At 48.2% G+C, this 12,051-nt stretch overlaps 1 protein-coding gene across 1 annotated transcript in view; it reads right to left on the bottom strand.

The window, feature by feature from the left end:
- LOC106575011 (uncharacterized) overlaps positions 1–12,051 on the bottom strand; it is a 30,776-nt gene that overhangs the window by 11,123 nt on the left and 7,602 nt on the right. Inside the window, 6 exon segments of the mRNA XM_082963756.1 lie at positions 1,360–1,501; positions 3,955–3,992; positions 3,994–4,092; positions 8,466–8,668; positions 10,644–10,779; positions 11,096–11,177. Coding sequence (XP_082819882.1) covers positions 1,360–1,501; positions 3,955–3,992; positions 3,994–4,092; positions 8,466–8,668; positions 10,644–10,779; positions 11,096–11,177 — 700 coding nt within the window.

The following is a 12,051-nucleotide window of genomic DNA, read 5'->3' as shown; positions in this document are numbered from 1 at the left end:
CCGCTGGTCTGCGTGGACGAAGAGCTCTATTTACAGGCGATCTAACCAAAGCACCCGGTTTCAATCCAAGTGCCGATGTCATTTAAAAAACTCCAGCCGTTTACATTAGTTGGATGACATGAATATAGAGCTCTTTGGCAACACACACAGCAGCGGTGGGTTTGGTGTCGAAATCAGAACGTATAAGCAGAGAAGAAAAAAATAAACAACACATTGCTAGTTAGAACAAGTCTCAATGCCGTTATATTTTGCAAGGCGAGGTTTTGAAAAACAGGGGTGCCAATAATTATGACAGGGGTGCCAATAATTATGACGGGGGTGCCAATAATTAGGACGGGGGTGCCAATAATTATGACCAACCCTTCTATGAGAGAGAAGAAGAAAAAAAAAAATGTACTTGTGAAACTAAAATCTTTCCTTAAACGATTGTATAGGAGTATAAAATTATATCAAAATGTTTTGGAGAATACAATTATAGCTCAGTATTTGTATCATGTATTTATCCAGTCTTTGTTGCTCATCTTCATCAAAGATGTCAATTTTTTTTACTGAAAAACAAACAAACAATTCTACTAAAGACTCGGCCTAATCACGATCAGGGCCGTGTCCCAAAAGATAAACTATTCCCTATATACTATAGTGTGCTATTTTTAACCAGGGACCATAAATAAAGGGGCCACATGAGTCGTACCCCAGCATCATGCTAAGCTGATGGTATTTTTATTTAAAACTAGGCAAGTCAGTTAAGAACAAATTCTTATTTTCAATGACGGCCTAGGAACAGTGGGGTTTAACTGCCTTGTTCAAGGGGGCAGAACGACAGATTTTGTACCTTGTCACCTCGGGGGAGGGGGGGGGGGGGGATCCGATCTTGCGACCTTTCGGTTACTAGTCCAACGCTCATGTTGTTTGTCAGTTCAACACAATTCTCAGTCAAACCAACAACAACAGAAAAAGCCATGGCTTCTATTCATATCTCTAGTATGCACAGTAATCAGATAAAACAGTGGGGGGGGGGGGGGGGGGAACAAAAAGGCTCTGACATGTAAAATCAGAAAACCAAAAAAAAAAAAAATGTTTAAAAATAAAACAATAATAAAAAAAATGAAATCATCAACAAGCATCTAAAGAACGCTGACCGTAAGCCACTTTAGCTAGGTACAACCCAAAATCAAAACAGATTTTTTAAATCCTTCCTCTACCTCAACAACTCCATTACATCTGAACACCCCCCCCCCCCCCCCCCCCAAAAAAAAAAAAAATGTCAGCTGGAATCTTACCAATAAAATTACAATAAAAATTATTATTTTTTTTTAATTAAAAAGTCCAAATCAACAGTCACAGGAGGTCCTGGCTCACCTCTGCAAGGATCACTCTAATGAAAGAGAATATTGATCTGATGTTGGTGGCGGACAGCATCAATCGATGACTCTCTTCCAGGAAGGCCTGTTTGGACGGGTTGATCCGCAGACGGAGTCGACTCCATATAAACACCAAGTCCCTGTGAGAGGAAGAGTGATTCAATAACAAATTATAAAAACACTTCATTAATAATAAAAAAAAAAAAAAAAAAAAGTGAATTATTTACTGGGTTCAAAAAAAATTATAATATGTAATTACAGTTTATTCATTAGCTGACTCAATAAAAAAAAAACTGGTTTGTAAATCAGATCCCAACGGGGGAGCAGGAAGTGGTCCAAGATCAAATCAATCAATCAATGTTGTCTATAAAGCCCTTTTAATGTTAACAGTTATCACAAGGTGCTGAACGGTAACCAGGCCTAGAAAACCCCCAAACATCAAAGAACAAGCAGGATAAATAGATATCAGCACTTCAATAATAAACCCTGTGTATTTATAATTATTATTTTTTTTAAATATGTATTTATTTAACCTTTATTTTAACTAGACAAGTCATTTCATTACAAATTCTTATTTACAATGGACGGTCTAACCCCCGGCCAAACTCTTAACACGAACGACGCTGGACCAATTACGCGCCGCCCTATGGAACTCCCAATCACGGCTCGGTTGTGATACAGCCTGGATTCGAAAACCAGGGTCTGTAGTGACGCCTCTAGCGCTGAGATGCAGTGCCTTAGACCACTGAACCAGGGTCTGTAGTGACGCCGTTAGCACTGAGATGCAGTGCCTTAGACCGCTGAACCAGGGTCTGTAGTGACGCCTCTAGCGCTGAGATGCAGTGTCTCAGACCACTGCGCCACTCAGGAGACCCACAAAGCCATTTGGACACAGTGTCTATCCAGATGCAGGTAACCATCTCAAACAGCGTTGCTGATACACAAAGTAATTCAATTGTAATGCAACATCCAATCCGGTCATACATCAGATCAATGAGCTAAGCTAGTTAGCATCGGTCATGTTGAAACTGGACAAGAGAACGGTCTTCCCTTCTACCACGACAGACTGGCCAGACCATAAATGAGCTAAGCTAGTTAGCATCGGTCATGTTGAAACTGGACAAGAGAACGGTCTTCCCTTCTACCACGACAGACTGGCCAGACCACGTAGCCCACGACGAGCCATGCCGTCTCTACAATGCTTTGTACATTTCCCATTTGGTAATGCCTCATCCGTCACAGTTTGCAGCAGCACTGACAGCTATGAAAACTGGGGTCAGAGTTCCACACGGAACGATACGACGAGTCAGCTTGTTTCTGCTCACTGATTGGATATTGCATTAAGTCAGTTGTGTGATATAGGATCGATTTTCTATCTCTTGCGATGCAACTCAGTCCCAGGACAATGTGTTCGGGCTGACACAGAACAAACCCAGTCCCAGGACAATGTGTTCGGGCTGACACAGAACAAACCCAGTCCCAGGACAATGTGTTTGGGCTGACAACAGAACAACCCAGTCCCAGGACAATGTGTTTGGGCTGACACAGAACAACCCAGTCCCAGGACAATGTGTTTGGGCTGACACAGAACAACCCAGTCCCAGGACAATGTGTTTGGGCTGACACAGAACAACCCAGTCCCGGGACAATGTGTTCGGGCTAACACAGAACAACCCAGATATAACTCAGTCCCAGGACAATATGTTCGGGCTGACACAGAACAACCCAGTCCCAGGACAATGTGTTTTGGGCTGACACAGAACAACCCAGATAGAGAGTATCTGTTATCTCTACCTAGTACCATCTGCAGAGAGAGAGAATGTGTTATCCCCCCCGACGTAGAACACAGACGTCCCCCCCGACGTAGAACACAGACGTCCCCCCCCCGACGTAGAACACAGACGTCCCCCCCCCCGACGTAGAACACAGACGTCCCCCCCCCCGACGTAGAACACAGGACGTCCCCCCCCCCCCGGACGTAGAACACAGACGTCCCCCCCCCCGACGTAGAACACAGACGTCCCCCCCCCCGACGTAGAACACAGACGTCCCCCCCCGACGTAGAACACAGGACGTCCCCCCCCCCCGACGTAGAACACAGACGTCCCCCCCCCCGACGTAGAACACAGACGTCCCCCCCGACGTAGAACACAGACGTCCCCCCCCGACATAGAACACAGACGTCCCCCCCCCCCGACGTAGAACACAGACGTCCCCCCCCCCGACGTAGAACACAGACGTCCCCCCCCCCCGACGTAGAACACAGACGTCCCCCCCCGACGTAGAACACAGACGTCCCCTCCCCGACGTAGAACACAGACGTCCCCCCCCGACGTAGAACACAGACGTCCCCCCCCCCGACGTAGAACACAGACGTCCCCCCCCGACGTAGAACACAGACGTCCCCCCCCCGACGTAGAACACAGACGTCCCCCCCGACGTAGAACACAGACGTCCCCCCCCGACGTAGAACACAGACGTCCCCCCCGACGTAGAACACAGACGTCCCCCCCCGACGTAGAACACAGACGCCCCCCCCCCGACGTAGAACACAGACCGGTACGATGTGAGTATTGACCGTGACGAGCCTCACCACGTGAAGAACATATCTCCTCTGTGTAGTTTGCTGAGAGAGGAAGGCTGTGCAGAGGGACAGAAGAGTCTCGTCGCTCTCCTCACTCTCCGTGTTACACACGATATCCACAGCATCCTTACCGTCGATGTCAGACATCTACAGGTAGAGAGAAGGAGAAATGGTGACATCGTTCAGGCATTTATACGGGAGATTCCAGTGGCGTAGTGGAGGGTAAAACGCAGCTCAACGACATCAGGGGACCGTTTACTTCACTCGAAGCGAAACGGTGATCAGAGTCGAGCCATTTCTCCCCACTACGTCACTGCTAGATCCCTAACGACGTCGCCCAAGACGAAGACGTAAACAGATGATAAAAAGAAAGAAAAAAATTACTTCTACCTGTAGTTAGCAATACCACCCACCCACATACGTGACCTACTAAACCTTTCCAAACACGGGGGAGAAGGAAGCAACTCCAAATATGGACTGCAACCACCACATTTATCAATTAGTTGGTGCTCTTATACAAAACACATCATCTTTGTCAAAACCTCATCCTCTCATCTCTACCGTAGATCCCAGCTAGCATATCAGTTCATCTCTACCGTAGATCCCAGCTAGCATATCAGTTCATCTCTACCGTAGATCCCAGCTAGCATATCAGTTCATCTCTACTGTAGATCCCCAGCTAGCATATCAGTTCATCTCTACCGTAGATCCCAGCTAGCATATCAGTTCATCTCTACTGTAGATCCCAGCTAGCATATCAGTTCATCTCTACCGTAGATCCCAGCTAGCATATCAGTTCATCTCTACCGTAGATCCCAGCTAGCATATCAGTTCATCTCTACTGTACATCCCAGCTAGCATATCAGTTCATCTCTACTGTACATCCCAGCTAGTATATCAGTTCATCTCTACCGTAGATCCCAGCTAGCATATCAGTTCATCTCTACCGTACATCCCAGCTAGCATATCAGTTCATCTCTACTGTAGATCCCAGCTAGCATATCAGTTCATCTCTACCGTAGATCCCAGCTAGCATATCAGTTCATCTCTACTGTAGATCCCAGCTAGCATATCAGTTCATCTCTACTGTAGATCCCAGCTAGCATATCAGTTCATCTCTACTGTACATCCCAGCTAGCATATCAGTTCATCTCTACCGTACATCCCAGTTAGCATATCAGTTCATCTCTACCGTAGATCCCAGCTAGCATATCAGTTCATCTCTACCGTACATCCCAGTTAGCATATCAGTTCATCTCTACCGTAGATCCCAGCTAGCATATCAGTTCATCTCTACCGTAGATCCCAGCTAGCATATCAGTTCATCTCTACCGTACATCCCAGCTAGCATATCAGTTCATCTCTACTGTACATCCCAGCTAGCATATCAGTTCATCTCTACTGTACATCCCAGCTAGCATATCAGTTCATCTCTACTGTACATCCCAGCTAGCATATCAGTTCATCTCTACCGTAGATCCCAGCTAGCATATCAGTTCATCTCTACCGTACATCCCAGCTAGCATAATCAGTTCATCTCTACCGTACATCCCAGCTAGCATATCAGTTTCATCTCTACCGTACATCCCAGCTAGCATATCAGTTCATCTCTACCGTACATCCCAGCTAGCATATCAGTTCATCTCTACCGTAGATCCCAGCTAGCATGTCAGTTCATCTCTACCGTACATCCCAGCTAGCATATCAGTTCATCTCTACCGTACATCCCAGCTAGCATGTCAGTTCATCTCTACCGTACATCCCAGCTAGCATGTCAGTTCATCTCTACTGTAGATCCCAGCTAGCATGTCAGTTCATCTCTACTGTAGATCCCAGCTAGCATGTCAGTTCATCTCTACTGTAGATCCCAGCTAGCATATCAGTTCATCTCTACCGTACATCCCAGCTAGCATATCAGTTCATCTCTACTGTAGATCCCAGCTAGCATATCAGTTCATCTCTACCGTACATCCCAGCTAGCATATCAGTTCATCTCTACCGTACATCCCAGCTAGCATATCAGTTCATCTCTACCGTACATCCCAGCTAGCATATCAGTTCATCTCTACTGTAGATCCCAGCTAGCATATCAGTTCATCTCTACTGTAGATCCCAGCTAGCATATCAGTTCATCTCTACTGTAGATCCCAGCTAGCATATCAGTTCATCTCTACTGTAGATCCCAGCTAGCATATCAGTTCATCTCTACTGTACATCCCAGCTAGCATATCAGTTCATCTCTAACGTACATCCCAGCTAGCATATCAGTTCATCTCTACTGTACATCCCAGCTAGCATATCAGTTCATCTCTACTGTACATCCCAGCTAGCATATCAGTTCATCTCTACTGTACATCCCAGCTAGCATATCAGTTCATCTCTACCGTACATCCCAGCTAGCATCAGTTCATCTCTACCGTAGATCCCAGCTAGCATATCAGTTCATCTCTAACGTACATCCCAGCTAGCATATCAGTTCATCTCTACTGTACATCCCAGCTAGCATATCAGTTCATCTCTACTGTAGATCCCAGCTAGCATATCAGTTCATCTCTAACGTACATCCCAGCTAGCATATCAGTTCATCTCTACTGTACATCCCAGCTAGCATATCAGTTCATCTCTACCGTACATCCCAGCTAGCATATCAGTTCATCTCTACCGTACATCCCAGCTAGCATATCAGTTCATCTCTACTGTAGATCCCAGCTAGCATATCAGTTCATCTCTAACGTACATCCCAGCTAGCATATCAGTTCATCTCTACCGTACATCCCAGCTAGCATATCAGTTCATCTCTACCGTAGATCCCAGCTAGCATATCAGTTCATCTCTACCGTACATCCCAGCTAGCATATCAGTTCATCTCTACCGTAGATCCCAGCTAGCATATCAGTTCATCTCTACTGTAGATCCCAGCTAGCATATCAGTTCATCTCTACTGTACATCCCAGCTAGCATATCAGTTCATCTCTACCGTAGATCCCAGCTAGCATATCAGTTCATCTCTACCGTACATCCCAGCTAGCATATCAGTTCATCTCTACTGTACATCCCAGCTAGTATATCAGTTCATCTCTACTGTAGATCCCAGCTAGCATATCAGTTCATCTCTACTGTACATCCCAGCTAGCATATCAGTTCATCTCTACCGTACATCCCAGCTAGCATATCAGTTCATCTCTACCGTACATCCCAGCTAGCATATCAGTTCATCTCTACCGTACATCCCAGCTAGCATATCAGTTCATCTCTACCGTACATCCCAGCTAGCATATCAGTTCATCTCTACCGTAGATCCCAGCTAGCATATCAGTTCATCTCTACTGTAGATCCCAGCTAGCATATCAGTTCATCTCTACTGTAGATCCCAGCTAGCATATCAGTTCATCTCTACTGTACATCCCAGCTAGCATATCAGTTCATCTCTAACGTACATCCCAGCTAGCATATCAGTTCATCTCTACTGTACATCCCAGCTAGCATATCAGTTAATCTCTGCTGTACATCCCAGCTAGCATATCAGTTCATCTCTACTGTACATCCCAGCTAGCATATCAGTTCATCTCTACCGTACATCCCAGCTAGCATCAGTTCATCTCTACCGTAGATCCCAGCTAGCATATCAGTTCATCTCTAACGTACATCCCAGCTAGCATATCAGTTCATCTCTACTGTACATCCCAGCTAGCATATCAGTTCATCTCTACTGTAGATCCCAGCTAGCATATCAGTTCATCTCTAACGTACATCCCAGCTAGCATATCAGTTCATCTCTACTGTACATCCCAGCTAGCATATCAGTTCATCTCTACCGTACATCCCAGCTAGCATATCAGTTCATCTCTACCGTACATCCCAGCTAGCATATCAGTTCATCTCTACTGTAGATCCCAGCTAGCATATCAGTTCATCTCTAACGTACATCCCAGCTAGCATATCAGTTCATCTCTACCGTACATCCCAGCTAGCATATCAGTTCATCTCTACCGTAGATCCCAGCTAGCATATCAGTTCATCTCTACCGTACATCCCAGCTAGCATATCAGTTCATCTCTACCGTAGATCCCAGCTAGCATATCAGTTCATCTCTACTGTAGATCCCAGCTAGCATATCAGTTCATCTCTACTGTACATCCCAGCTAGCATATCAGTTCATCTCTACCGTAGATCCCAGCTAGCATATCAGTTCATCTCTACTGTACATCCCAGCTAGCATATCAGTTCATCTCTACTGTACATCCCAGCTAGTATATCAGTTCATCTCTACTGTAGATCCCAGCTAGCATATCAGTTCATCTCTACCGTACATCCCAGCTAGCATATCAGTTCATCTCTACCGTAGATCCCAGCTAGCATATCAGTTCATCTCTAACGTACATCCCAGCTAGCATATCAGTTACAGTAAATAGCCCCAGCAGTCATTAGCCCCCCAATCCCAACATTTTATATTTAAGTCATTTAGCAGATGTTTTTATCGAGAACCCAGGAATCCTAATAACCAAAGTTTGTTCCCTCACCTCTTCGTGCATATGGTGAGGGAGCGATGCCTTCAAGAGACAGGTGAGGTAGGCCTGTCGGAAGAACAGGTGTCGTCCGGCAACAGGGTGCTGAGAGCAGGTCTTAGCCAAGACCACAGCCTCGGTGAACATCTCACTGGACAGCAGGTAACGAACACGAAGCTCAAAGAACACTGGCACCTCTGAGCCTAGGTACCGGTCCACTGTGGAGAGAGAGAGGTCAAAGGTCAATGTTGCATCTCTGAGCCTAGGTACCGGTCCACTGTGGAGAGAGAGAGAGAGGTCAAGGGTCAATGTTGCATCTCTGAGCCTAGGTACCGGTCCACTGTGGAGAGAGAGAGGTCAAAGGTCAATGTTGCATCTCTGAGCCTAGGTACCGGTCCACTGTGGAGAGAGAGGTCAAAGGTCAATGTTGCATCTCTGAGCCTAGGTACCGGTCCACTGTGGAGAGAGAGGTCAAAGGTCAATGTTGCATCTCTGAGCCTAGGTACCGGTCCACTGTGGAGAGAGAGAGGTCAAGGGTCAATGTTGCATCTCTGAGCCTAGGTACCGATCCACTGTGGAGAGAGAGAGAGGTCAAGGGTCAATGTTGCATCTCTGAGCCTAGGTACCGGTCCACTGTGGAGAGAGAGAGGTCAAAGGTCAATGTTGCATCTCTGAGCCTAGGTACCGGTCCACTGTGGAGAGAGAGAGGTCAAGGGTCAATGTTGCATCTCTGAGCCTAGGTACCGGTCCACTGTGGAGAGAGAGAGAGGTCAAGGGTCAATGTTGCATCTCTGAGCCTAGGTACCGGTCCACTGTGGAGAGAGAGAGAGGTCAAGGGTCAATGTTGCATCTCTGAGCCTAGGTACCGGTCCACTGTGGAGAGAGAGAGGTCAAGGGTCAATGTTGCATCTCTGAGCCTAGGTACCGGTCCACTGTGGAGAGAGAGAGAGGTCAAGGGTCAATGTTGCATCTCTGAGCCTAGGTACCGGTCCACTGTGGAGAGAGAGGTCAAAGGTCAATGTTGCATCTCTGAGCCTAGGTACCGGTCCACTGTGGAGAGAGAGGTCAAAGGTCAATGTTGCATCTCTGAGCCTAGGTACCGGTCCACTGTGGAGAGAGAGAGGTCAAGGGTCAATGTTGCACCTCTGAGCCTAGGTACCGGTCCACTGTGGAGAGAGAGAGGTCAAGGGTCAATGTTGCACCTCTGAGCCTAGGTACCGGTCCACTGTGGAGAGAGAGAGAGGTCAAGGGTCAATGTTGCATCTCTGAGCCTAGGTACCGGTCCACTGTGGAGAGAGAGGTCAAAGGTCAATGTTGCATCTCTGAGCCTAGGTACCGGTCCACTGTGGAGAGAGAGGTAAAGGTCAATGTTGCATCTCTGAGCCTAGGTACCGGTCCACTGTGGAGAGAGAGAGAGGTCAAGGGTCAATGTTGCATCTCTGAGCCTAGGTACCGATCCACTGTGGAGAGAGAGAGAGGTCAAGGGTCAATGTTGCATCTCTGAGCCTAGGTACCGGTCCACTGTGGAGAGAGAGAGGTCAAAGGTCAATGTTGCATCTCTGAGCCTAGGTACCGGTCCACTGTGGAGAGAGAGAGGTCAAGGGTCAATGTTGCATCTCTGAGCCTAGGTACCGGTCCACTGTGGAGAGAGAGAGAGGTCAAGGGTCAATGTTGCATCTCTGAGCCTAGGTACCGGTCCACTGTGGAGAGAGAGAGGTCAAGGGTCAATGTTGCATCTCTGAGCCTAGGTACCGGTCCACTGTGGAGAGAGAGAGGTCAAGGGTCAATGTTGCATCTCTGAGCCTAGGTACCGGTCCACTGTGGAGAGAGAGAGGTCAAGGGTCAATGTTGCATCTCTGAGCCTAGGTACTGGTCCACTGTGGAGAGAGAGAGAGGTCAAGGGTCATTGTTGCATCTCTGAGCCTAGGTACCGGTCCACTGTGGAGAGAGAGAGGTCAAGGGTCATTGTTGCATCCCAAATAGTGCTCTATATTTGGGATGTTACAGTAGTAAATATTAAATCCACAGAGAGAGAGAGAAACCTGTAGTTAACTGTCATTATAGACGGACGACTCCAGAGCAGATATTTACACAACAGATTTATAGTCAGTAAATACAACATGGTATGGATGAGTATGTTGAAGTGGTCCATGGCTCTCCCTCTCATCCTCCCTTTCTCTCCCAGTCTCTCACCTTCATCCCGGGGCAGTTGTGAGTGCTTCAGGATGGCCTGTAGTATGGGGTTGGTCCACGGTCCCTTCTCTCTGATGATCTGTCCCACCTGCAGCAGGTGGATGTTCTGGTGCCTCTCCAGCTGGGAAAAACATTCCTGAAAGAGGAGGAAGAGGTTAGCCTGGTCCAAGATCTATGTGCCATCTTGTCAAACTCAAGAGTGACGTTTTACAGCATTACATAAAGCAGTGAGAAATGGATATGATCCGATTGGTCAGCTGATTCAAATGGATATGATCCGATTGGTCTGCCGATTACAACACAGCCTCTTTGTGTCGTCTTGTTGACATGACAACAACCACAGGAGCTGGCAAGAACAGCACAAACAGATCTGGAACCAGGCTAGGAAGGAAGGGGAGTCAACTCATCACCGCCATATATCTATGATTCCCGATATTTGTAAGACAACTCACCTGGAACGAATCCAGGATATTTTTCAAGGGATCCTGCAGGATCTTATTCCTGTTCAAAAACAGCAACAGCTCAAAAGCACTCCTGTGGGGAGAAAAAGGGGGAGGGGGGGGGAGAGAAAAGGGAGGGGGGGGAGAAAGGGGAGGGGGGGAGAAAGGGGAGGGGGGGGAGGGGAGAAAGGGGAGGGGGGGAGAGAAAGGGGAGGGGGGGGAGAGAAAGGGGAGGGGGGGGAGAGAAAGGGGAGGGGGGGGGAGGAGAAAGGGGAGGGGGGGGGGAGAGAAAGGGGAGGGGGGGAGAGAAAGGGGAGGGGGGGAGAGAAAGGGGAGGGGGGGGAAAGGGGAGGGGGGGGGAGAAAGGGGAGGGGGGGAGAAAGGGGAGGGGGGAGAAAGGGGGGGGGAAAGGGGAGGGGGGGGAGAAAGGGGAGGGGGGGGAGAAAGGGGAGGGGGGAGAGAAAGGGGAGGGGGGGAGAGAAAGGGGAGGGGGGGGAGAGAAAAGGGGAGGGGGGGGAGAGAAAAGGGGAGGGGGGGGAGAAAGGGGAGGGGGGGGAGAGAAAGGGGAGGGGGGGGAGAGAAAGGGGAGGGGGGGAGAGAAAGGGGAGGGGGGGGGAGAAAGGGGAGGGGGGGGGAAAGGGGGGGGGAGAAAGGGGAGGGGGGGGGAGAAAGGGGGGGGGGGGAAAGGGGGGGGGGAGAGAAAGGGGAGGGGGGGGGACTGTTTGAGCCTCTTACCTCCTTTAATAAATGTTACAACAGGGACGGAATAAATAACAAGGCTGAAAAGAGCAGAGTCAGCCTAGAAAACAACACTCAGACTGGGGGTGACAGGACACTATGTACCCCAAGGAGCAGGTAAACAACAACACTCAGACTGGGGGTGACAGGACACTATGTACCCCAAGGAGCAGGTAAACAACAACACTCAGACTGGGGGTGACAGGACACTATGTACCCCAAGGAGCAGG

This window comes from Salmo salar, chromosome 17 (assembly GCF_965601325.2).
Source record: "Salmo salar chromosome 17, fSalSal1, whole genome shotgun sequence".
Lineage (NCBI taxonomy): Eukaryota > Metazoa > Chordata > Actinopteri > Salmoniformes > Salmonidae > Salmo > Salmo salar.
This window is presented reverse-complemented; position numbering and strand designations above follow the sequence as displayed.